General features: G+C 43.5%; 1 protein-coding gene across 5 annotated transcripts in view; it reads left to right on the top strand.

Annotated features, from left to right (window-relative positions):
* Positions 1 to 19406, top strand: part of MOB2 (MOB kinase activator 2) — a 109541-nt gene extending 90135 nt beyond the window's left edge. Inside the window, exons 2-5 of one of the 5 annotated variants that reach the window (XM_083864375.1) lie at positions 8981 to 9141; positions 10360 to 10453; positions 16577 to 16701; positions 17990 to 19406. In XM_083864375.1, the coding sequence (XP_083720501.1) occupies positions 8981 to 9141; positions 10360 to 10453; positions 16577 to 16701; positions 17990 to 18312 (703 nt within the window). In that variant the 3' untranslated portion in view covers positions 18313 to 19406. The remainder of the gene's footprint in view (positions 1 to 8980; positions 9142 to 10359; positions 10454 to 16576; positions 16702 to 17989) is intronic. The other 4 variants (XM_083864376.1, XM_083864378.1, XM_083864379.1 and 1 more) reach the window with 4 other exon arrangements.
* Positions 19407 to 22712: the final 3306 nt, after the last annotated feature.

The raw sequence follows: 22712 nt of genomic DNA, 5'->3' as shown, positions 1-22712 counted from the left end.
GTGTGTTAACAAGACAAAGCCCAGATCAGAGCTCCAGTTTTCAGCTGATGAATGGCTGGGCAGAGACGTCCTAAAGAGTCAGCATGGGGTGGCCTCTCCTGTCCCCACACCAGGGTCTGCTCTGAGTGCCATTCCAGGGGAGGAGGAATTGCAAGCATGGGAGAATATTGTATGAGACACCTTCTGAAGCAGGGATTTGGAGATGCCCTTTCTGCTCAGTTTTGGCTTCCTTTCAGACAGTTTGCTAGCTGGAAACTTGAAAAACAAAAAAAAACAAAAGCCACCACTCCATGTCATTCCCTGGCTCAGGACTTGGGCACCTCTGACTCAGTGCTCGGCTGTGTGGTTTGTTCTGAGCATGGAGTAAATTAATTGTTACAACACTTAGTCTATGGCCTACTGAATCTCTCTTACCACAGACCTTATTTGGCTCCATGTAGAGATGTTGAAAATAGGAAAAATTAGTGCTTTTTATTTCCTATTCCACAAATTACCAGAAATCTGGACTGTAGTAAGTTGCTTAAGAAAAGAATCTTTCTGAGCCTCTGTACTGGCATCTCCTGACTGGAGTATATGAAGGCTTTTTGCCACCAAGATAAAAGAGAACATTTCAAAATGAAGATCAACTGCTTATCGCTTGGGTAATTTTGTTTCTTCTAGTGAATTGTTTCTTTTAAATTACATCACTGGCTTTCAGAAATACGTAATCTATTTGCCACTGGACAAGGCTTCCCTGGTGTCACAGTTGTGTTATCTGGAGGGGAACCTGGAGAGGGCAAGGACTTTGCAGTCAGGAAGCTGGATACCTCCATTCAGTCTAGAGGAGGAGTTCTGGCAGGTAGGCCCAGGGAAGAAAGGGAACTCGAGTGCAGTGTGTTTTACCACAAGAATGCACTCTGCACATTTTTGTAGCATTAGCTGAGCTGTGGCGTGCCTGGCCTTGCCTCTGCAGCCGTTCTTCCCAGAGCTGCACTGGAGACAAGATGGGGCACTCTGGGTGCCAGCAAACAAACCTCTGGGACTCTAAGCAGGGGAGTTAATGTGCCTCTGACACACCACTGTGGGCAAACACCAAGCTTGTGCTGGGAGGTGTGATGTACCAGATAGGTAAGAAGACTCAGAGCTGTTTGGGTTGGGAAAGACCCCTGAGCTCATTGAGTCTACCATTAAACCATATCCACATGTCATAAATACTTCCAGAGATGGTGACTCCACCAGTTCCCTGGGCAGCCTGCTCCAGTGCCTGATAATTCTTTTGGTGAAGAATTTTTCCCTAATACCCAGTCTATACCTTGAGGCCATTTCCTTTGGTCCTATCCATTGTTACCTGGGAAAAAGAGACCTTTTCTTGCTGCAACCTCCTTTCAGATAGTTGTACAGAGTGCTAAGGTCGCCTGAGGCTCCTTCTTTTTTGGCCACACAACCCCAGCTCAGTCAGCTGTTCCCTGTAAGACTTGTGCTCCAGCCCCTTCACCAGTAGGTGGGTGGGGAGTCCTACAAAAGGAAAGGCCTGATGTACCAGACATGGCATGGTGCAGGTGCCCCATGTTCTCCTTGCTTTGCCAGCAGCACCAGCTGGAGATCAGCCTGCCCCTACAGAATGTTTTGGGCTTTCTGTTGAGAAGCAGCATTATGAAATAATGTTATGGGACTTGTCATCCTTAACATGCCTGCCATGCCTTGGCACCGACTGTTTACAGCAGAGCATCCGGAGGCCAAGCAAAGATTCCCTTTTAAGGCAAAGAGCCACTATGAGAATCCTGAAGAAAAAGTTTCCCTGGCATGTTGGGTACATTCTTCTTTCCTCCTCCTCTTAAATAAACTATTAGTAACTTTTAAAAACAGAACAAAAATGAAGAAGCAGGGCCAGAAATACTGCCAAAGACGCTTTATGCTGCGCAGCCCCCTTAGACCTGCATAGCAACTGAGCCCTGGAGCTAACCCAGGGCAGGAGAGGGGAAGAATGAAGCTGAGGTCAGAGGGGTCTGTCAGAGACCTGTGGCAAGAGTAGATCGGAATGGGGACTGCCTTAAAAAGCTTAATCTCCTTCCCTTCCACAGCCCTGCAGAAAAGCACTGTCCACAGCAATCTGTGAACAATTGTACTGAATGCTGCACTGGGATTTAGACTTGCTTTCCAATACCTTGTACAGCTTCCTTTCCCATGCTGATGTTCTTTTCTTTCCCAGTCCTGAATGTGGATGTGTACATCCAGGATTTGTGCTCTGGGTGTGCTGTCACGTGGCATTTCCAGCTGAACACTTAGCAGTGATCTGGGTTACAACAGGACATGGGATTGCAGGAGGACCTCCAGAGATGCTAATCTTGTGCTGTTTTAAAGAAAGAGGGAAAATAAAGCATCATCTCTAGCGTTGTTCTCAAAGGAAGGGCAGCTCAACTGGTGTTTGAAGGAAGCTGTTATTCCCCTTTTGGTGCATGCTGTACCAGTAAACAAAGACACTGAATTACCAAGAATGGATTTAAGCTCCGTAGCCCTTCTAAGTTTCCAGTTCTTGCTCTCAGCTGAGGAGAAAAGGCAGTGGGCTGCTGGGTAGGAAACTGGACGGCCTTCAAGAGTTTGTTCCTGACCCGTAAGAACTGGCGTAACCTGCTTCTTCATTGTTCTTGTCACTTGGACTCATAAATTTTAGCTCATAAAACTGTTTCCTTCCTGCTATGAATGGATTCAGGACTCCCATGCTTACGCAGAATGTTTGTAACCAGAAATTAACTGATAATTTCTTTCCAGTAAAGGGCCACATTAAAAGCCTGTAAAGGTAAAAAGTATGTCTGTGAGCAGCTGACCTGGTTTACCTTACAAAGCTGTAGCCTTCTGTGCATGGCTGAAATCACTGTTTTTCCTTTCTGCAAAGGGAGTACATTAGAGGGAGAGACCTTGAATATTGGATTTTTTTTGCCTTAATGTGTTTTACTCCCTCTTCTGTTGCACTCACGTCTCCTTTGACTCCCTAGCCAAAGAAGGGAAGAAGAGAGAAGCTAAAATGCAAACATTCAGCACACCTTTAATTTTGTATTCTAAACCCTTATTCACTGTTCATAAAGTTTGGCCTGAAGGACACTGCTACAATGTTGGCTTACTGCCTCTTTAATTTTGTCTTTTAAGAAGCTAACCCCCATCCTTAGAATGTCAAAAAAGTAGATTTTGGTAGGAGTGCCTCACTTTATAACACTTCATATAGTGGTGTGTGTGTTAAAATATAACACTTCAAAAAGAAAAAAAAAAAAAAAAGACAGGATAAAAAATTGAGGGCCACGATAGTTTGAGATACCAGCTAGTTCTGTGTAGAGGTGTATTTGGTAATATTTCTGCAGGCATCTTTGGTTTTGATGTTCCTTGAAACAATTTTTTTCTTTTTGTGTCATTTTTTTGCATGCATTGCTGTGGACTGCAGGGCTGTACTCTCACCAGCACTAATGGAATATGTCACAGCTGGAGTGGCAACAGATGAGACTTGCCCTCTTCTGAATTTGAGGGGATTGCTAGGATTATAGCAGTTAACCTTGTGTCAGGAATAGGGTCAGGTGCTAAAAAAAGCCCAAAAACCCTCACCACATTAATCGCAAAAAATGTGTCTTTGTTGTGTAAGGTTCATGATCCATGGTGATTTTCATCCTCGCAGACTTGAGATGGCTTTCGAGTTTTGAAGTTTGCAAACAGAGACAGATTTGCCATGTGAGGCCTTTCAGACCTGTTCTGTAAATTTTCCAGTGGAAATTGGGGTGTTTGAGACTTGATTGATACCTGAAGCTGGTGCATGATCCAGAGGGCACAGAGTGATGGGAGTTTTGCCTGCAGCTCTGGTCATCACCACCATAGGCTTTCTAAATATTTTTTTTTACCTTTCTAAAGTTGCTCTTATTTCCATTTTAATATGCCAGACTAAAATGAGAAAAGCCACTGATAACATGTACTTTCAAAGGAAAAAGTAAACATCCCAAGGACAGTTAATTTTGTGTGGAGGATGGGAGAGGGGGATCAAAGTATCATTAGTTGTCTTTGAAGACATTTCAGTTTCAGATGCAATGTAAGAAACTGCACAACTTGCTGGAGACAGCAAGAAATTATTACAGCTGTGCTGGTTTCCTCTGAAAAAAAACGGAATCCTGAACTGGTAGAGATAATCTGAAATAGCATGGTCAGTTTAGGGAAGTTTGGCATTTAATAAATCATTAGTCTTCCCTAAGTGATCAACCTGGTAATAAATCATGTGCATGGCCAGAACCATGGATGTCTGGTACAACATACATCAGGTTATGAAGCACATCCACATTGGGATGTGGAGACATTGAGTCTCTGGTCCTTCTTCAGCTAAATCAGATTGCTTCATGTGTGCCTTCTTTCCAAACAGAAACTCTATCCACGTCTTTAGTATTTGTACCATGAATCAACTTTGAACCTTACAGGCAGTTTCTGCTCTGAAATGGGAATAACACTTCCTGAAAATGGTATTAAAACTAAACCTTGATGGTGCTTTGAAGATGCTCTGAAGTGCAGGGGTTTTTAAACCAAAAAACTACTGAGCATCTGATCAAGAAGGAAATGAGAAAGAAAGATTAGAGGAGGATCTTTATTAACTGACATGGGATAAGAAAGCAAGCTGGGAAGTTGGCAGTTTTATTCAATCTTAACAAAGCAGTTAGACTAGGGAAAAAATCAATAGGCTGTCACTTGGTGGAATGTGTTATACCTCTCTGTCTCCAGTGACATCCAGGCAAACTTCCAGCTGATGTGTTTTCTAGCTGGACACAAGGCTGAGTATGGCAGCACTGCTGGAGACATTAGTGTTGTACAGTCTTTGCCTGGCACCAGTTTTCTGAACCTTCTTCTAAGACTTCAGGTGAGCAATCTCTTTTGCCGTTCCCCATCACTTTTCCCTCTCTGAAATTTATTTTTGGGTGTGACTTGGCCTGTGGCATCACGTTCGACTGAGTCCCTAAAACCAGAGGCAAACCTAGCCTGGGAATTGTCTGAGGAATTAGTTTGAACTCTGATTTGCTTGCCAGTAAAAACCTGTAGAGTGCTGTCTCCTTGGATTCCCTAAAGATGTTTCTTTCCTTAATTAGTATTTAAGTACTGATAGACAGGACTTGTCTAGGTTGTGGACAGACCACCAAAGTGCTGCATAATAGCTACTTTCTGCAGCTGCTTGGGTGATACAGTTGATGTGGAATGGACATGTTAAGACAAATTTAGCAGAATTTGCTAATTTTTGAAGAAAGACTCATGTAAACTTGAATCAGGACTTGAGGTGCCTATAACTGTGTTTTGAAAATTCTGCTCTTTTTGTGGTCTTGGATGACACTTAGTTATGTTTTCCAATAAACAGTCATTTACAGGTGATGAATTTTTGTGTCTCCTGGATAGAACAGTAAAACTCTACTGTTCTTCACATTTTTTTTGTATTTGTGTACTTTAAACATAAAATGAAGGAAGGCATTTTAGATGAGAGGAGCTCACAGACAGGGGGTAATGGATGTTTCACTTTGTGCCTTTGGAGTTGAGTCCAGCTGATGTTTTCTTAAGAGGCTTTTGAAAGAGGAGTCAATTTGGATGTTAGGGGTGAGCACAGAGGAAAGGAAGCTTATTCCTAAACTTCACACTGTTTGGTAATCCTGGTGATTGTGAATGAATGAGCTTTGGTTTATCTGGAATAAACAGATATTTTGTATTCTTGGAAGTATTCTTGGTTGATTCATACTCATATGTAATTGTGTTTCTAAAACAGGGTTTTTTCCATCTGCTGTATGTTCCAGCTTTGTAAGTTTAAAAAGAAAATGCTTTACTGTACGGATTGGTATTGATGGTTCAAAAACTAAAGCCAGAGTTTTACAGCCTAGACTGAGCATGACTCAGTTAATTTGAGTAAGTCAATAGAACCCAAGTTCTGCCTAATTGGAGAGGGATACGTAGCCCAGTTCAAAATTATATTTTTAAGGCTGGATTTTTTGGGGTTTTTTTTTAGCTTGTACTTACAGTACCGGGGCCATGTAGTGTCCCAGCTGCACTGCATGCAGGTCATGGACATGTGCTGGTGTAAACAAGTTCTGATCTTGCCGTGGTCTCAGAAGCTGCAGAAGGTTAACAAGATGTTTGTGCTGCACGTGGCAATTGGACGTTCAGGTTTCAGTGGTGTGAATAAATCCTTTGATAGCAGTGATTCTGGGTATTCTGCAGGTTCTGTGATGATACCCCAGAGGTGGTTCTTAAACTGAGCCAAAGCTTTGGAAAGGGGCAGAGCATGGGATTCTTCAGGAAGCTTTTGTTTGTTCCAGTTCCAGCACAAGGCAGTTTGCAGAAAGACTTACACAATCTATTTAAAAGACTCAAAGTGGCTGCATGTGCTGATACAACAGAGAATTCACATTTGTATGAAAATGAGAGGCTTTGGATTTTGCAAAAGAACAATGTAGTGTTTTTTGCAGTAGCAAACTCGTGAAATATATTTAGTGTTGAATTTTTGTTTATTCTCTTGAAATGGAGAAGAGATGCTGAAGTGAGGATGAGGTACACCCCACCCATTCCCATGTGATGGACGGCTTGCCTCAGTCTCTTGTGTCTCGCTTCCTTCTGTGGTTTCCCTCCACAGCCTGACCCTGACAGACTGTCTTTGACCTCTTTGTGTCTCCCTTCCCTCCTCCTCCTCCTTACAGAAGACTGCTCTTAGCTGATGTGGCACAGCCCTAACCTGGGGCCCTTGGTTTAATTATCCTCCACTACAGCAAAGACAGAAACTCTATCCAAACTACTTCTCACTGATAACTTTTTTCCCTGAATGTGGTTAATGCGGTTTGTCAAACCAGTCTCTGAAGCTGAAGGTATTTTCTGCATGACTGTTACTAGAACTATAATTTTCCTTAAAAAATCAACTTATCCTTGAACACCAGAATCCTGGCCCCCTCCCTCCCCAGCCAAACTGAACTCAGAAACCACTAAATGTAGGAAATGCAAGGGTTTGAAGACAGGAATAGTCTTGACAACCAGGAACTGTTATTTAACCAAGTAACCCCTCTGTATTAAGAGCCTTGCACTGAGGAACAACTGAATTCTCATATCCTAAAACATCCCTTTTTGGAGCAGCTATGAGAATTAGTCCAGTTCACTTCATTAAATGAACATAAGGGACAAATCCAGCAGGCTCCATTTGGATTGGAATGTGCTGCTGTGGAAAAAAGACATGGCAGGAAATGTGCAGGGGTACAACTCTTGTGTTGAATTCGTCTTCATGAATACTGCCTTAAGTTTATTTTCATTCTGTATTTGTATTTTTTAGAAAGATGTTCTATGTTGTATTGTTTAAAAATATGTCACAGGCATCCCTTCTTAAAACCATGCAGCCCACCTTTCTCATTAACATAAGGAAAAAGGTGTGACCATCTGTTCCCTGCCAGACACCTGCAGTGCTTTCTGCACATCTGTGTAAATGCATCATGAGGCTGTAAGTGTATATTGTGCTACTGTCACCAAGTTTCCCTTGATTTTCCTTCATGGTGGCCTTTCTGAAGTCCCTCTAGTCTTCATTCACTGTTCAGAGAGGTGTGTGACAAGACTCAGCACCACTTTAAGACAGTGAACACTGGCCGTGCCGGTGACCCAAGTTAGAGTGCTGCTTTCCTGTGGAGGGCACACCTTCATCTCTCCCTGCTCCAGTAGGGATTGTGTGGATGATGAATCTTTCTGAAGATGGGTTTAATAAACACATCAGTAAAGAGCCCATGAAGAGAGATAACCGAAAGATTGTATTTTCTTAAGAAGAGTACTGAGACTTCAAAAACCATTCCAGGAAAGATGTTTCTCACACCCTCACAGCAAAAATTAGGCCTGCATGTATCTCAGACAGGAACACAGTTGCAAGATTATTTAAGTTTGTTAAGAGCCAAAATGTGAGGTCTGTTTCCTTTGGATGAGATCTCAATGAGTTTTGACAGCAAACTTATTGCAGTAATCTGCAAAGGTGAACTTGTCTTGGCTTACAGATCCTTAAAAACCACTTTAATGAAGAGCATGACATTAAAAAAGAACTGGCATCTCTTCTTTGTTTTTTACATTATAATGGACAGCAAGTATTGTCCTGTGATTATGCCTCACCATTAAATAGATCTTCCATCTCTGCTTAGGTGGATTTTTTAACTGTAGGAATACATGGATGTTTAACCACATAACCTAAAAGACCACAGTGCTTGACCCACTCTCCTTCCTCTGAAGTCCAGCTGAATTCCTGGTCCAGGGTTGAGTTGAGAGTCTATTTAAAAAGAAGTGAGAGGAAAACTCTAGTGATTACAGCAAACAGTTTACAGATGGGAGAGGAAAAGTCACAATATGCCATGGAGATAAACATCTTTTATGGAATGTGGTTTCTGTGCTTTTATAAATCCAAATGGAAGGTTATTTCATAATAACGCGTTGGATTTCCAAGGGTTTTCGGAAAACCATTAATTTGGATATCTCTGTCCCAGGTATCCCTAGATTTGAGAAAACAGGTGTTTTTCTGGTTATCACTGCTTTTAGCTGGAGTCACAGATGTTCACTTAAGAAAGCTTCTGATAGGGCTGGAGAGCAAGAAATGATGTAGGCTTCAAATAAGCAGCACCAGCTTTTCCAGATACCTTCTTGCAGCAGCCAGATTTGCTGTTTCTCAGACTGCTGTTCTGCAGGTGACCAGGAACTGTGTGACACAGTTGTTGTTGATCCTCACGTGGGCTCCTTCAGGCACAGAGCCATCCTGCTGTCACCACTGTTGACAGGCATGAGGAGGAACCAGTAGCTCTCCCAGGACTTTGCAATCTCATCTGGCCAAAGGGCAGGGGAGATGGAGCAGCAAAATGAAGCTATGGGGACGGGAATGCAGGAGGAGCAGTGTAAAGGCAAATACAGGAGTTTGGATGAAACAGCTGCTTTCAGGTTTCTGTAACTGTTCAACAGTAGAACAAACCCCATTTCTCTCTTTTTTAATCTTTTGCAGGAAGTCCAAGGGAAAGCCAAATGGTAAAAAGCCAGCACCAGAAGAGAAGAAACTTTACCTAGAGCCAGAATATACAAAATCCAGAATTACTGACTTTGAATTTAAGGAACTAGTGATGTTACCACGGGAAATAGACCTCAATGAGTGGCTTGCCAGCAACAGTGAGTATTGTGTTCATACAGCTTTGAGCTTGCTGTCCATCCTCGAGAGGCCATTCATTCACTCTTTTTGCTGCTTTCAGTGCTTAGAGAAACACTCAGTGACTATTTATGCTTACTGTGTAATGCATGTCATTATACCTTGAGTAGTAATTAAGCTGTCTCATGCACAGCCCAGCTGTGCTCAGCAGCATGAAAGCCTTGATGCATTTCCTCCTTCCAGCTCCCTCCCTGTGGCACTGAGGGCGCTGCAGTTTTGGATGCTCTTTGGAGAGCCATCAAGATTCCCGTTGACTGCTTGCTAAACTGGCTGGTTCTGCATGTTTCTGACTCCAGCTACTGGCCTTCCAGAAGCATTGTAAAAACGTAGTTTCTAAGGACTTGTATGTAAAGCAACTTATGCCTATAGCCAGAAGTTGTAAATTATTTTGGCCAGATTTTTTCCTCCCCACTCCTTTCAAGTTTTGGTGGACTTACTGTGGATTTAAACAGTAGACAGGCTGAAATTCAGAGATGTGACCAACTACTGTAACTGAATGCTGTACCTGTGCACTTCAGCCCTAATTTGCTGTACTTTCCTGGGCTACTCCTGCAAGTAGTAGCCTCCTCCTCACCCTGCACTATGGCCCACTCTTGTTTATGTTTTCAACAGTGTGTGGTAGTAGCAAGAAACTACTTTAAACTGCACACTAGGAAGCTTTATAAAGACTCATTAAGAAAAAGTGAGGTGCCCCATGAGAAGTATTAAGGAGTTAAATTATCTCAGGAGATTTTTAAAAAGTAGAAGTCTACTAGGTTTCATGCTGGTTGTTTTTACAAGATGTGTCGTGAAAACTAATAGTGCTGTTTTCTAGCCACTGTAGATTTTAAGTCTGACTTCAAAAGCACGTAGCAAATTGTTTGCCTTCAGCTTATAGCAGAGTATTCTACTGTAAAGGTGAGGCTGATGACAGAGACACTTTCCAGTCTTGCTGCTTTGTGAGTAATAAGAGCTAATGCATCATGATGCTTTCATCTTAAATCAAAATAAGAGCTTTTATTCTGTGTACCTCTTTGTTTTGCAGTTCATCATTAGGCTCATTTAGCTAAATCATGTTTAAATTTGTATGCAAGCTCAAGACTGAGGTTGCTTCACTTGCTGTATTTAAATAATTGTCTGGAGGATAACCAGTGTTTGAAAGTATTTTACTTCTTAATTTCTTTCCTTTGTTTATTTTTCAGCAACAACTTTTTTTCATCACATCAACTTACAGTATAGTACAATCTCAGAATTCTGTACAGGAGAGTCATGTCAGACCATGGCAGTGTGCAATACGTAAGTCAATATTTTCATTTTATTACCTGTGCAAGGTTTCCATGTCTTCAGAGTTGCCTGGGGGAGGATATTGGTATTGGATGGCATCGGGCGAGTGTTTTACAGCAGGTCTCTACTTGTTGAGAACATGTCAGCTGTACATCCTCTTCTCTCCCTTCAGCAGGGAAGTATGGTGGAAATCTGTTTTTGTGGAGGACTGGAAGGATGAGAATCTCTTGAGTGCTCTGAGCCAGTTTTATCCAATCAGATCAGAGAGGCAAATGACCATGTGTGTGCTTGGGGGAGAGGGAAAGGAGGATGTTAAGGAAACTTCCCTGTCTGATCATCCAGGAGCCTCTCTGGCAGTCAGTCGTGAGCCCAAGGCCCCTTCACAGCTACACACCCCTCCCTACTCACTCAGACCAGCTTTTCTTACTGGCTTGACCCAGGTTTTCCATAGCAGAGATCCTTAAAATTGACTTGGTACAGTAACTAAATAACCTCATAACAGCTCAATCTGGTGCCTCCACCGAAGGGCCCCAAAGAAAGGAAACCCTGAGCTTCTGTAATCTCACAGTTGAAAAAGCCTGAGTGAGTCTCGGGGTTGTCAGCTCGTGCTGTGTCTCTGAGTGTCACCTGGCTGGGCCACAGGTCCCCGTGTCCTTTGTTGTGCCCCTGCCCCACAGAGCTCAGCCCGGAGCTGCTGATTGAAGTACCTGCACAGAGTGTGCTGTTCAACAAGGGCAGGGCAGGACTGCCCGTACTGGTCGCAGTGCCGGCATTCTGGAGGAGGCAGGGCAGGAGAAGGGAGTTGTGAAAACCTCAGAGGGTGCTTCTGAGAGCTGGAATGCTGACACAGCTCCAGGCTGCTGGTGGAGAACCTCTAGTCTGACGTGAGCCACAGGTTCTCTGCCTGAGGCCCTGGGCACAGAGGGCACAAGTGGCAGCTTTGCAAGAGTAAGGAAAACTTTTTGGTTTGGCGTTTTTCCACCTCTGGAACTTGGTAGACTTTAGCAGTTAGTTCTGAAAGACAGCTTTGTAGTATTACTGTACAGTGTGAATATAAGAAAAAGTTAGGATAAACTTCTGCTCCTGATGAGCACAGTGCAACTTGAAGGAATGTGAGATCCAGTCAGGTATGAATAAGCCTGTTGTGTTTTGGGTTTTTTCCCTCCAACATGTGTTGATAGTCCTGTTCTTCCCTCCTCTTGCATTTCCTGGGATTAATTTACTTGAGATGGATTTTAAAAGAGACAACTGGGCAGTTAATGTCATAGTACATCAAACAACGTCCCAGGGAATATGCAACAGAACCATAGCTCTATATTGTATCTCTGACAGTCATTACATAATTCTCAGAAGGAAAGCCTTGCTTAATGCACATTGACTTGAAATTAATATCAGGGGCTTTCTTTGAGAGCACTCAGAAGCATGCAAAGTGTATGGAGGGTATTTTTGCATGTAAAAGTTGGAATGATAACTGTCAGTTAAAGGCCATGCTAGAGACTTTGAAACCAGGCTGGAAGAGAAAGTAATAAATCTCTGCTGGACCAGATTTTATCAAAAGGAGACAGCATGTCTCTAAATAAGAAATGGTGAGCAGTAAGATGAGTATTTTGTTGATTCTCGTTCCCAGGCTTGCTCATGTTTAAATTCCTAGTGCAGCTCTGGCTGTCCCAAGCACTGAGTTTAACTGTTTATCCACTTGGCTAGTGGGAAGTAGTGGCTAAAAGGTGATGGGGAACCTGCATTAGTGTTGCTCCATTCTGCTCTAGTGAGCCTTAAACAAGAGTTCTCTGTAAGCACCTTGTGCTGCAGAATAAAGAGAGGAAGTGCCTGTAGGCGACTGCAGCTGTAGCTTGTATTTTTAGTGGTGGGGACTGATAGCAGAATGTTCCTATCCTTTGTTTTGGAAAACTGAAAAATTGTGTTATTTGGGAATAACAGGAAGCATGTCTACACTTGGGTGAAAGACTTGAAACAGTTTTGTGTGTAGCTAACTCATAACAACCTCAGTACCTTCCTGTACTTGGGGGCAGGTGGCTGATTCATGTTTGCAAACTGGAGGCTGCTTGCTTCTAACAAGTGTGTGGGTCTGTGAAAAAGCCACCAAGGTGAAATCAGCTGCCTGCACACCTCAGCACAGTTCAGCTTTGTGGGCCCCCTTCATATCTGTGTTCTCCAAGTCCTGATATTTGTGTTCTGCCTTTCCTAGCTCTGGTAGGCTAAGGATGTGCTTGTCGTGTTGGAGAAGCACCAGTTGCTGTGGCTCCTTGTGCCTTGGACCATCTCCAGTGTATAAAGAGAGACACCTAAACACTGGTGTCAGTTGCTTATTAATCTAGTGGACACTCCAGGCTTAGCCTTCTGTGGCCATGATCTGTTTGTTCCTGTCCTTTGGAATAAAATAGCATCTGGCTATATAAGATTGCCATGGAGTTACAGTACCTTGGAATTAAGGTGCAGTTTGCCTTTTTTTCTCATGCTGATTTCTTGGGTAGTTCCATATGAAAGTCTGCATTCTGTTCCACCTTTTTATTTTCCCTGCTCAGTTCCTGATGATACATTTTGGATCACACCATTCTGGCCATGCCTAAGAAAGGCTCTTTTTATTTATAGTTGAGATGTTCAAGTAACTATTGAGGAACTGGTTGCTTGTCAAGTTACTTGACATTTAAATTGCACTGCAAGTACCCAGTCCTAAATTTAAATTATTTGCTGGCACAATAAGCACTGGTTGCAGTTAAATATTTGAGGTAAGGTTTTAACATCTGAGAGAAGCTGTGGCCCACTGACAAACTGCAGACAGATGCAGCTTTCAGCCCTCTGTCAGATATGTGAGATAGCAGAGCCATCTGCACACAGTGAGGAGAATTTCTGCTTACGGTCACTAGGAGACATCTGACCAAAACTTAGTCTCAGTGTAGAACAGATGGAAGCATTTGCTGGCAAGGTGGGATAATGCCAAGAGAAATACCATAGTGGCCAGTTATCCTCAAACTTGTTAACAAGGGTGAATGAATATAACTTTGGGAATTACTTAATTTTGTTCATTAATATGTTTATCAGTTGTTGTAAAGGAGATACTATATTTCAACAGAGTATTTGCTATTAAAATTTAGTATGCTTTATAGCTTATTATTACACAAACCGGCTTTAAAGCACCCTGAGGTATAAACTGGTTTTCTAGCTGACATTTGGGTAAAACTCCTCAAAGTGCTGCAGTGAGTGTACTAAATCAGAGCTTATGTAAGTGCTGTACATAAAAGGATGAGTCTACAAAACTCCTGAGGCAGAAATCAAGGATGGATGCAAACTTTCAGGAAACCCACCTTTCAAAACAGTTTGGTCCAGTGAAATCCCTTAATTGATAACACTTATCACTCATTTTTTTCTAATCTTAGTCTCCTTTCTCATGTTTACCTTGCCCTTAGTGTCTCTGCATAGGGAGGGGATTTCCTCCTAGAGTGTTTAAGTCAGACTTGTAAGTTTTACATTTTCTTACATTTAAGTTCCCCCAGCTATATGGTTTTACACAATGCCCCCTTTCTCTTCTCTGCCATCCAAACATTGCTTAGCTCCTGTGAAACCATCAGAGCTGTTTCAGCTGCTCACAAGCATTATACTACCTCTGGCTTTCTGTCCTGCCTTCTTCGTGTTGCCTGTTTTTTGGTATTTCTAGCAGGACTGTCTCCTTTCCAGGCAAAATAATTTGCACATTATATGCTTTTCCCTCCTTCCTGAAGCTTTTTTTGCATATTGGTGTAATTTCTGTTCTGCCTTGACTTCTGTGTCATCAACACCAGCCCAGAATGTTTTAGAGGAAAAGGGAGAAAGTACATATATTAAGATGCAGCATTGTGATTTCACTTGTGATTTCACATGTGTTATGCTTCATTATTTGCATCACAGGCTCGTCTCTGGTAAACTCATAGTCATTTCTCCCTGGGATTTAGAACGGAGCTGCAGATTCCTCATACTCTCCATACTGGGGAGATTTAATTCTGCAGCTTTTTGAAAAGTGCCCTTAAGTCTCATCCTCTTGTCCTTTCTGCTTCCCATCCATTCCCTAATATGGGACTGTGCTGTCACAGTGCCAGTGGTGGAATGCAATTAGGCTTCTGTGCCCAAGTGAGCCCTTCCATGGCCCCAGACTGCTCCTATCCTGTTCATGGAGATAACTCCAGCGTGGGTGGAGGCCACGACCAGGTGCGAGATGTTCATGGCACGTCAGGGGCTCCTCTCTTCCCCTGAGAGCTGTGAAATCTGTTCAACAGCACCTGAACATGAGAAAAACACATGGCTCTAATCAACAGCATACTCCTTGTAGTTATCCCCTTACTGTGGATGATTCTTCTGTTTAATTCCAGTTTTGCATAATTCATTTCCTAATTTTCAAGGGAAGGCAGAAAGGATAGGCAGTGGGATGGTAGAGCAGATTTATTCACTTACATGAGAATATAAGTAAACTTGTGCAGTTGTCAAATTGTTTCTTTTGACTAAAATCCAATTATCAACACTGAATTTTGCACCTAAGGGCAACTCTAAACTGCTTTCTGTTTTGCAGTTGAGGATTCCTGCAGCACCAGAGAACTGCTGGGGTAGAACAGTGCAGCCTGCCTCTGCTCTGGGTCACAAGCATTGTCTTAAGACCCAAAATAAGGCTGAATTGCCTGGGACTGTGTCTCACTGCAGGAGTAGACATACAAGGTTGTGTTGGTGCATTACATTGTGTAATTCCTTAGAGGTGGATTGTAGAAAGGAAGTGAGCAGTGGTGAAGAGGACAGTCTGTGCCTAAGGGCCCCAGTACTGTGTTTGATGCCTGACATAGCTCTAGAAAGAATTTTTGACTCCTGCTGTTTTCACCCACTCACCTTTTTAGGCAATTTTGCAGTCAGTCCTTGTCTCTCTAGTAAATGACAGAGTGACCAAGTACTACATAGTGGAAAGGAGCGGAAAGAAAAATTCTAAAGCATTAATGTTTGCAGAACTAGTTTGTAGTTGCCTTTCTTCTCCTAACCTGAATTAACTCTACGTAGTTCTGCAGCTTTGTCTTGTTTTCATATGGCTTGGGGCATGAGCAGTGTCATTGAGGAAGACCAGTAGAATGGAATTATCAGCCCTGTAATGATATAGGACTGTGCCTTGAGCTTAGACTAATTGAAGAAAAGTTCATAAACAGGAACTCAAGGCTTGTCTAATGTGACATAGGAAAAAAAAACCTTCAAAAGTGTTTTCCTTTTTAGGAAGGTAAATTCTTTATCTGTAAAACATTTCACACTGTGTGCCTAATCCAGTTGGTAGCTGCTCTTGGTAGCAGTTAGAGATGCTTTAATTAACCATGACTTTTTAAAAAAGTAACATTTAGTTGTTTGTAGCCTTCAGATTGTCTGTCACCTGAGGGATGGCTGCAGTTAATCAAAATGATTATGGCTTACTGATTTAATTATGGTTGCTTTTGAAGGGCTAGTATCCATCTCCTGTTAAGATCCTTCAGGAATATTCACTAGTGGCAGAATCACGTGTAAATTCAGGTGTTTGGAGGAGTCTGTAACTGTAAATGAGGAGCAGAGGTCAAAGATGCACTGGTATGGATGTGCAGAAGGGACCTGAAAACTTCCTCCGGGTTGCATTTTGGAACAGGATTTGGAACACCTGGAATCACTGCCAGTGCTGGAGAGCCCAGGCTGGAAAAGGTGGTGTTCTGGAGCCACCATCTGACTCTTTCACAGCATTGCACTACAGAACTAATGTATGCTCTCTGAGGTTAAGCATCAGGAGTCCATCAGTTCATCACTGTGCAATGTTGTTGCCCTTTAAATATAGTTCTGTAATGCTTTTCTGTACAGTTCTACAGACTGTATGTAAACCCGTCATGGATAAGGAGTTATCACTCAGTCAGCAGAATTACTCCCCTTGGAGCTTTGTCAGCGAGGCTTTCTGTGCCTGGTACTGCCACCTGCACTCTGGCCTAGACTGATAGGGAGAGAGAATCAGCCAACATAATTTCAAGTTCTTTGATGCAGAAAGAAGGGAATCTCTTCTGTAGCAGCTGTTGTTTTGTATTACTTGGACACAGCCTGTTGGAGGAGCAGCTGAAGAGGCAAAATGTGAGGTGGTGACACTGTCCCTTCTCTCCACAGACAGTACTACTGGTATGATGAGCGGGGAAAGAAGATCAAGTGCACTGCTCCTCAGTACGTTGACTTCGTCATGAGTTCGGTGCAGAAACTAGTGACAGATGAGGACGTCTTTCCAACAAAATACGGTACGGCCGCTCCCTGGGGCTCTCTGGGCTGCCATCAGCCAAGTCAAAGTTGGCTTTCATGTGTATGACTACCAGACAGCTTTCTCACTTTTGTTTGATGGGTTCTGATTTGGTTTTTTTATATATAGTTTTCTTTCTTTGCATGTTTCTTTTGCAGTTTGGTTGTTCGGGGTTTTTTTGAAGGAAAATTATAAGTTTGGTTGGTTCTTGTGGTAAAAAAAGACTTACATACCAAAGACTCGGTATTTGAATTGGGGTGAAAGTCTCACAAACCTGATCCCTTGGCCTGTATCTCATCATCAGTACCTCTTTTTCTTCAGACATTTTGAGATGATCTAGCCTGGGTTTATAGAAGATAAAATTCTGAAAAGAGTCAGCATTTGTGTGTTCAATACAGTGCTGATAGCAAACTTCAACCTTTGTGTGGCTTTACTACTTCCATTAGAGCCTCGATGCATTAAGAAATGTGGGTAATAAATTGGATTGCAGCAATGTGGCTTGCTTTCTTTGCCCAAGGCTCTGCATTGTCTCTCAGAGTGTTAATCTTTCCCATACAAAGATTAAATAAGAATGTGATTTTTTAAGAGCTGAAAAGCAACAGCAAAGTAATTTTAACTCAAATTTGTATCCTAACAAGATTGCTACATGCAATGCCTTTGGTTAAGGGGTAGAAAGTAGAAACTTGAAGCTACTGTAGGTGGGCTTAATGAGAACTAAAAGCAGCTGGCTTCATGACCACTTCAACAGGTAATTGGGAAACTAGGACATTACAATATAGGACATTACAGTATAGAAAACGTTAGGCTAGCAGCCTTTGCTTACAATAAGCAGCTTGATCTGGAAGGAGGCAATTTCTTTCCCCTTTGATAGAATTTCAACAATGAAATGAGGGAACAAGTTATATAAAGTTATGTACAAACTGCTGCACTCCATCAAGGCCCATGTACCTTGGCTTCCATTTTAGGGTTTCTGAATTGGTGTTCCAGGGGAAAACCCACTCCTGGACAAACTAGATAAGGACACAGAAGAACCTCTCATTTTTACAGCCAGTAACAAAAAAGGTAGTGCCTTTAGAGAACAACTACACTTGCTGCCTGATTTTGAACCTTTAAGATTTCAAATTTAACTTCAAATGAAAATGCTTAATGCTGTCCCCCAGATTCCTGTCAAAAGAGCCCCTCAGGTTGTTTGCTGTGTAAGTTGGGCTGGTTGCTCTTACCCAGATGCTGCTGTGGGGCTGACAGTGAGCAGCTGGTGCTATAATGGTGTTTCTCCATCTTCCTTTCAGGCAAGGAATTCCCTAACTCATTTGAGTCCCTAGTGAAGAAGATCTGCAAGTACCTGTTCCATGTGCTGGCCCATATCTACTCCTCACACTTTAAGGAGACTTTGGCACTGGAGCTGCACGGACATTTAAACACACTCTACACACACTTTATCCTATTCATCAGGGAGTTCAACCTCGTGGACCCTAAAGAGACCACCATCATGGACGACCTCACGGAGGTCCTCTGCAGCAGCAGCAGCAGCAGCAGCGGGAGCAGCAGTAACGGGAGCGGCAACGGGAGCAGCAACAGCGCAGGAGCACAGAACCATGTGAAAGAGAGATGAGCCCTCCTCCTGGACCCAAACTAACATTATAAACAATATAATCTATTGTGTGTATGTGTATGTATATGTTCAGATATACATACGGGCATATACAGCGATGAAAGCTGACCGCAGAGATGCTGCCACCACGCAGGACGTGCAGTCGTACGGGGCTGTACGGAGCTTTGGGTTAATGCGCCAGCCGGCAAGAAGTTGCACCAGTTTTATTTTATTTACTGTCCACTCCTCCTTTTACCTATTCAGATGGATGATGAGTGCTGTTTTTAGAGAAGAGCCAAGCTTGAGAGTGGGGCCACTCTTGTTTTTTTTTTTTTTGGTTGTTCTGTTTTTTTGTTTTGTTTTGTTTTTTTCTTTTGTTTGATTGGTTGGTTTTCTGTTTTTCTTTCTTTGGTCTTGAGTGCAAGCCCTTTGGTCTTTCTAGGATGGTGGTCCTGCCATTTAAAAAGTATCTATTATATTATAAGAAGTAACTTTTACTTTGAAGTGGCTTAAAATGCAGGTTTGTTTTGGGGTTTTTTGTTTGTGGGGGGTGGGGGTGGTTTTTTGGTTTGGTTTTACATAGACTGCCCCTTACCCTGCCAAAAGCTCCCCCACTGAGTGCATCTTGCCCTTTGTTAGCTTGGAATGGGAAGAAACTCCTGGCTTGACTAGAGTAGCAACTAGGGGCTTGCTACATGTTCAAAGTGGGCAAGATTCTCCAGTTGTCTCATCTACTCGGTCACAAGGTGTGAACGTGCAAGAGGATCCACAAACCTTTCTGCTTATTGCTCCTACAACATATATACTCTTTTCTCTGCTCCCCTGCCTCTTCTTTTCCCAGGCACAGCTGCACAGGTAACAGGAGTAGGATCACTGCAGTCCAAAACCATGTGCAAGAGTCACCACCGTTTGCTTTCCCTTGGACAGAGGCCCGGGGAGGGGGGGAGAAGGGTATAACTGAGTCAGTCACCGCCTGTGCTAGAAAGATGGCTGTTGGCATAAAATTATATTGTTGGCTTATTTTAGTTCATCTGTTCTATAATAATAAAAACAAATCTATCAGCCACAAGCTTTGTTTTTGTGTGTGTGCAGCGTCAGAAGTCACCACCAGATTTCACCCCTACAGCCTCCCTTCCACCACTGAAGGCTGCTGGCAGCCAGCTTTGTAAGTAATGGGTTGTTTTCCACCCTGTGATCTTACATTTATAATTATTCCTTGCTTTTCTCAGTAGCCCTAGGAATTGCCCCCCAAGGGAATATGAAGATAAGCACCACTTGGAGAGGGGCAGGTTTCCTGTTAATGCAGTGGATTCCTGGATAACTTGAAGCAAATACTGTATTACAGCATCTCTGGATACAGTATTACATCAGTACTGTATCTGTGTTGTGACAGGTAGAAAAATTATAAAAGAAAGGCCTCATAAAATCAGGCCTGCTCTATTAAATTAATAACTAGCCTATCATCTCTTCTAAGTGCAGTTAAGCAATTGGCAAGTTCCCATGCAAAAACAATCTCGGTATGAAAGGTTTGTTAACACACCAACCTGTTCATGGGCTGAAAAATAAATGCACCTGTGTGAACAGTAAGATCTGTTCCATGAAAACTCATAAAGGAAAACCATGAACAACCCCACTCTTAGCCCAGACACACAAATCACCTTCAGAAAATGCATTAAGAAAACCACCAGCTGGTAGGTGCTGCACACGGGGTCTGTGAAAACTGTGTAAAATCAGTGATGGCAGTAAAGAATTGGCTTTTCCCCAGTGAAGAAAAGGGGCTCTGGGCTGGCCCATCACAGGAGCTGCGGGGCCGGGAGCGGATCCACAGAGCGGGAACGGGAATTCCAGCGGCGGAGACACAAAACAGCCAAAGGCTCCGGGACGGCACAAACACACCGGGACAGCCCGGGGCCGCACAGAAACACACACCGAGACAAAGACAGACAGACACAGAGACAGACAGACAAGAGCGGAGCCCCCGGGAAGCGCCGCCTGGGGCGGGGGAGGCGGGACCGGGACCCGCGGGCGGGGGGGGACACGGCGGGAGGGGGCGGTGCGGCCGCCCCGGGGAGCGCCCTGAGTGTGGAATTCCGGACCGGCGGGAATTGCGCGGGGCGGGGCCCGGAACGGGAGCTCAAACCGGGTAAAACCGGGGCGTCTCGGCGGCCCAAAAAGCCGCCCGGAACTGCTCCGCATGGGAACTGCTCCGCCCGGGCCGCGCGGGGCCGGAACCCGCGTGCGGCGCCCCCGCGAAAAGGCTCCGGCGGGCCCCGTGTCCCGCTCGGGGCGGGGAGTTCGATCCCCCGGAGCCCCCGGGCCCCGCTCGGGTCGCGGCCCCGCGGGGAACGCGGAGCTCTGCGGGCGGCGGGGCCGGAGCACAGCCCTGCCCGCGCCTCCGGGGCCGGGCCCTGCCGGGATTTCCAACAGCCCCGGCGGCTCTGCCGGGCCCGCGGCGGGACGGGGAGCCGCCAGCGCTCTGGGCCTTTCCAGCCTTTTCTGTATTTTCCGTGTTTCCCCCCTTTGCTGTACGCAGCCTTTAGAGGGTTTCTGTGTTGATTTTCCCCTGCGGGTGTTGGGGACGCGGCAGCCCCGGGAGTGCAGAGCCCGGGATCTCATCCTTGCAGATCTATTTGTTGTCTCCTTTGCTGTCTCCTGTCCCCGCAGCGGCTGCGAGGTGGCAGCGCCCGGGGTCCCTTTCCCCTCCCCTCCTCTCTCCCTGCGGGCGGCTCAGCCCTCCCGCCCCAGTCAGGGGTTCCTGACCACCTCTGTGCAATAAAGCTTTAGACGTTGTGTTTGTGGGCCTTGAAAACCTGGTGATAGAGGGTTCTTTTAAGTTAATTTAGTTTTCTGACTGAATTCTATTTTTTTACAGTTGCTGGAGGCATAGAAAGCCGATCAAAGATTTCAACACAGCCTGATTTCTTTAACAAGAATGTTAACAAATGTGCCAGATGAAATGACATAAAATACAATCACAAGAAACTTCTCAGCTGTTCAGCAGTCTGCCAAATTACCCGTTATATTAAATTCTTTTTCAGTAACCCTGCACACTTAAAAAGTCTTACTATTTCTGTTTCTATGAAATTTGCAGTTGCCATGGGTTTTTCTCATAACTAAATTACTTACAAGTTTAATATGCTTGCTGCAACTTTTATCCCTGCAGTACAGCATCATGCTGTTATTTCTCTTAGGATTGTTCACGTTTTCATTTTCTTTTTGTGTTAATAACAGTAAAATAAGCTACACTTTCTTGTATTTATAACTTCTAAAGATACTAATTTCCAGTTATGTTTACCTAAGGTCCAATAATATAATGCTGTTACCTTATGTTAATAGAACTTAGCCTTGCTCATTTTAAGTTAATTTTGTAAATTTAATCTCTGTTAAGTTACAGTATTATTTAGACAATGTTTTGTTCCAGTTTTATATAGATCACAGCTGTATTCGGTATTAATAATTATTAATTTTGCATTTTCTTAAGTGCACCTTCTGTTTTACTGAGGTAATAACTGAGCTATAATTTATTAATAAAAAGTCCTTTTAGGGCAGAGTTTGTTAAGCTTTATTGCTGTCAAAATTCATTTATACCAGGTTTAAGTGTTATTCAATTTGAGTTATTGTAACTTTTACAGGTAAGCTGTTCAATGTTTTGTTTCATTTTACTGCTATAGATACAGGAATGTTTGGAATATATTATCTAAACCTTTTCAGATTTTAGATTTTTTAAGAAGAAAAAGTTACAGACAAACTCACCCCGATAAGTCACAGCTGTGTTATGATAAAAAAAATGGGTTAGCTAGCCAGGGGAAGATCCTGAGGAAAAAGGAATTAAAAGTATTGAAGGAATGATTTGGGAAGACTAGAAGACTCCTGAAAATCAGTGCTGTGAGGAATCTGCTGTGAGCTCAGTCTGGGTCTGCAGCTGGGCCCTGCAGGGAGAGTTTGCAGTCAAAGCTGAGCTGGGTGACAGCCTGCAGTGAGAGGTAGCAAGGAAATACTTGCAGTCATATTCTAGCAGGAAATAACCAGCACTCAGAGGCTGCAAAAAGATCCCTCTGGTGGGAGGTTGCTGCAGTCAAAAGTCCAAAGTATTTAAGATCAGGGTGGCTGAATTATAAAGAAAAAACCGGGACCTTCTCACATTATTAGACAGGAGTCAGTGGCTTGACCTGTCTCTATCTCAAACATGAGGTCTGCTGTAACAATTCCATAGTGTGAATGATGATATGATAATAGGCATTATTCATAAGTTGATATTAGTGTTTTATAGCTGGCTCTTCATGTACCTTACCACCATCTCTTTGTGCGTAATTATCTACAAGAGACGTGTCGTTCCAGGATCCTTTTTTGTTCTCCAGCTGCTTATGCATCTCTTAGACCAGGCTGCCTCTCTAGGCAGTCTCTGCACCCTCCATGGTCTC

This window comes from Zosterops lateralis (genome assembly GCF_965231275.1).
Source record: "Zosterops lateralis genome assembly, chromosome: 6".
Lineage (NCBI taxonomy): Eukaryota > Metazoa > Chordata > Aves > Passeriformes > Zosteropidae > Zosterops > Zosterops lateralis.
The sequence above is the reverse complement of the archived record's forward strand: the minus strand, read 5'-3'. Positions and strand labels throughout refer to the sequence as shown.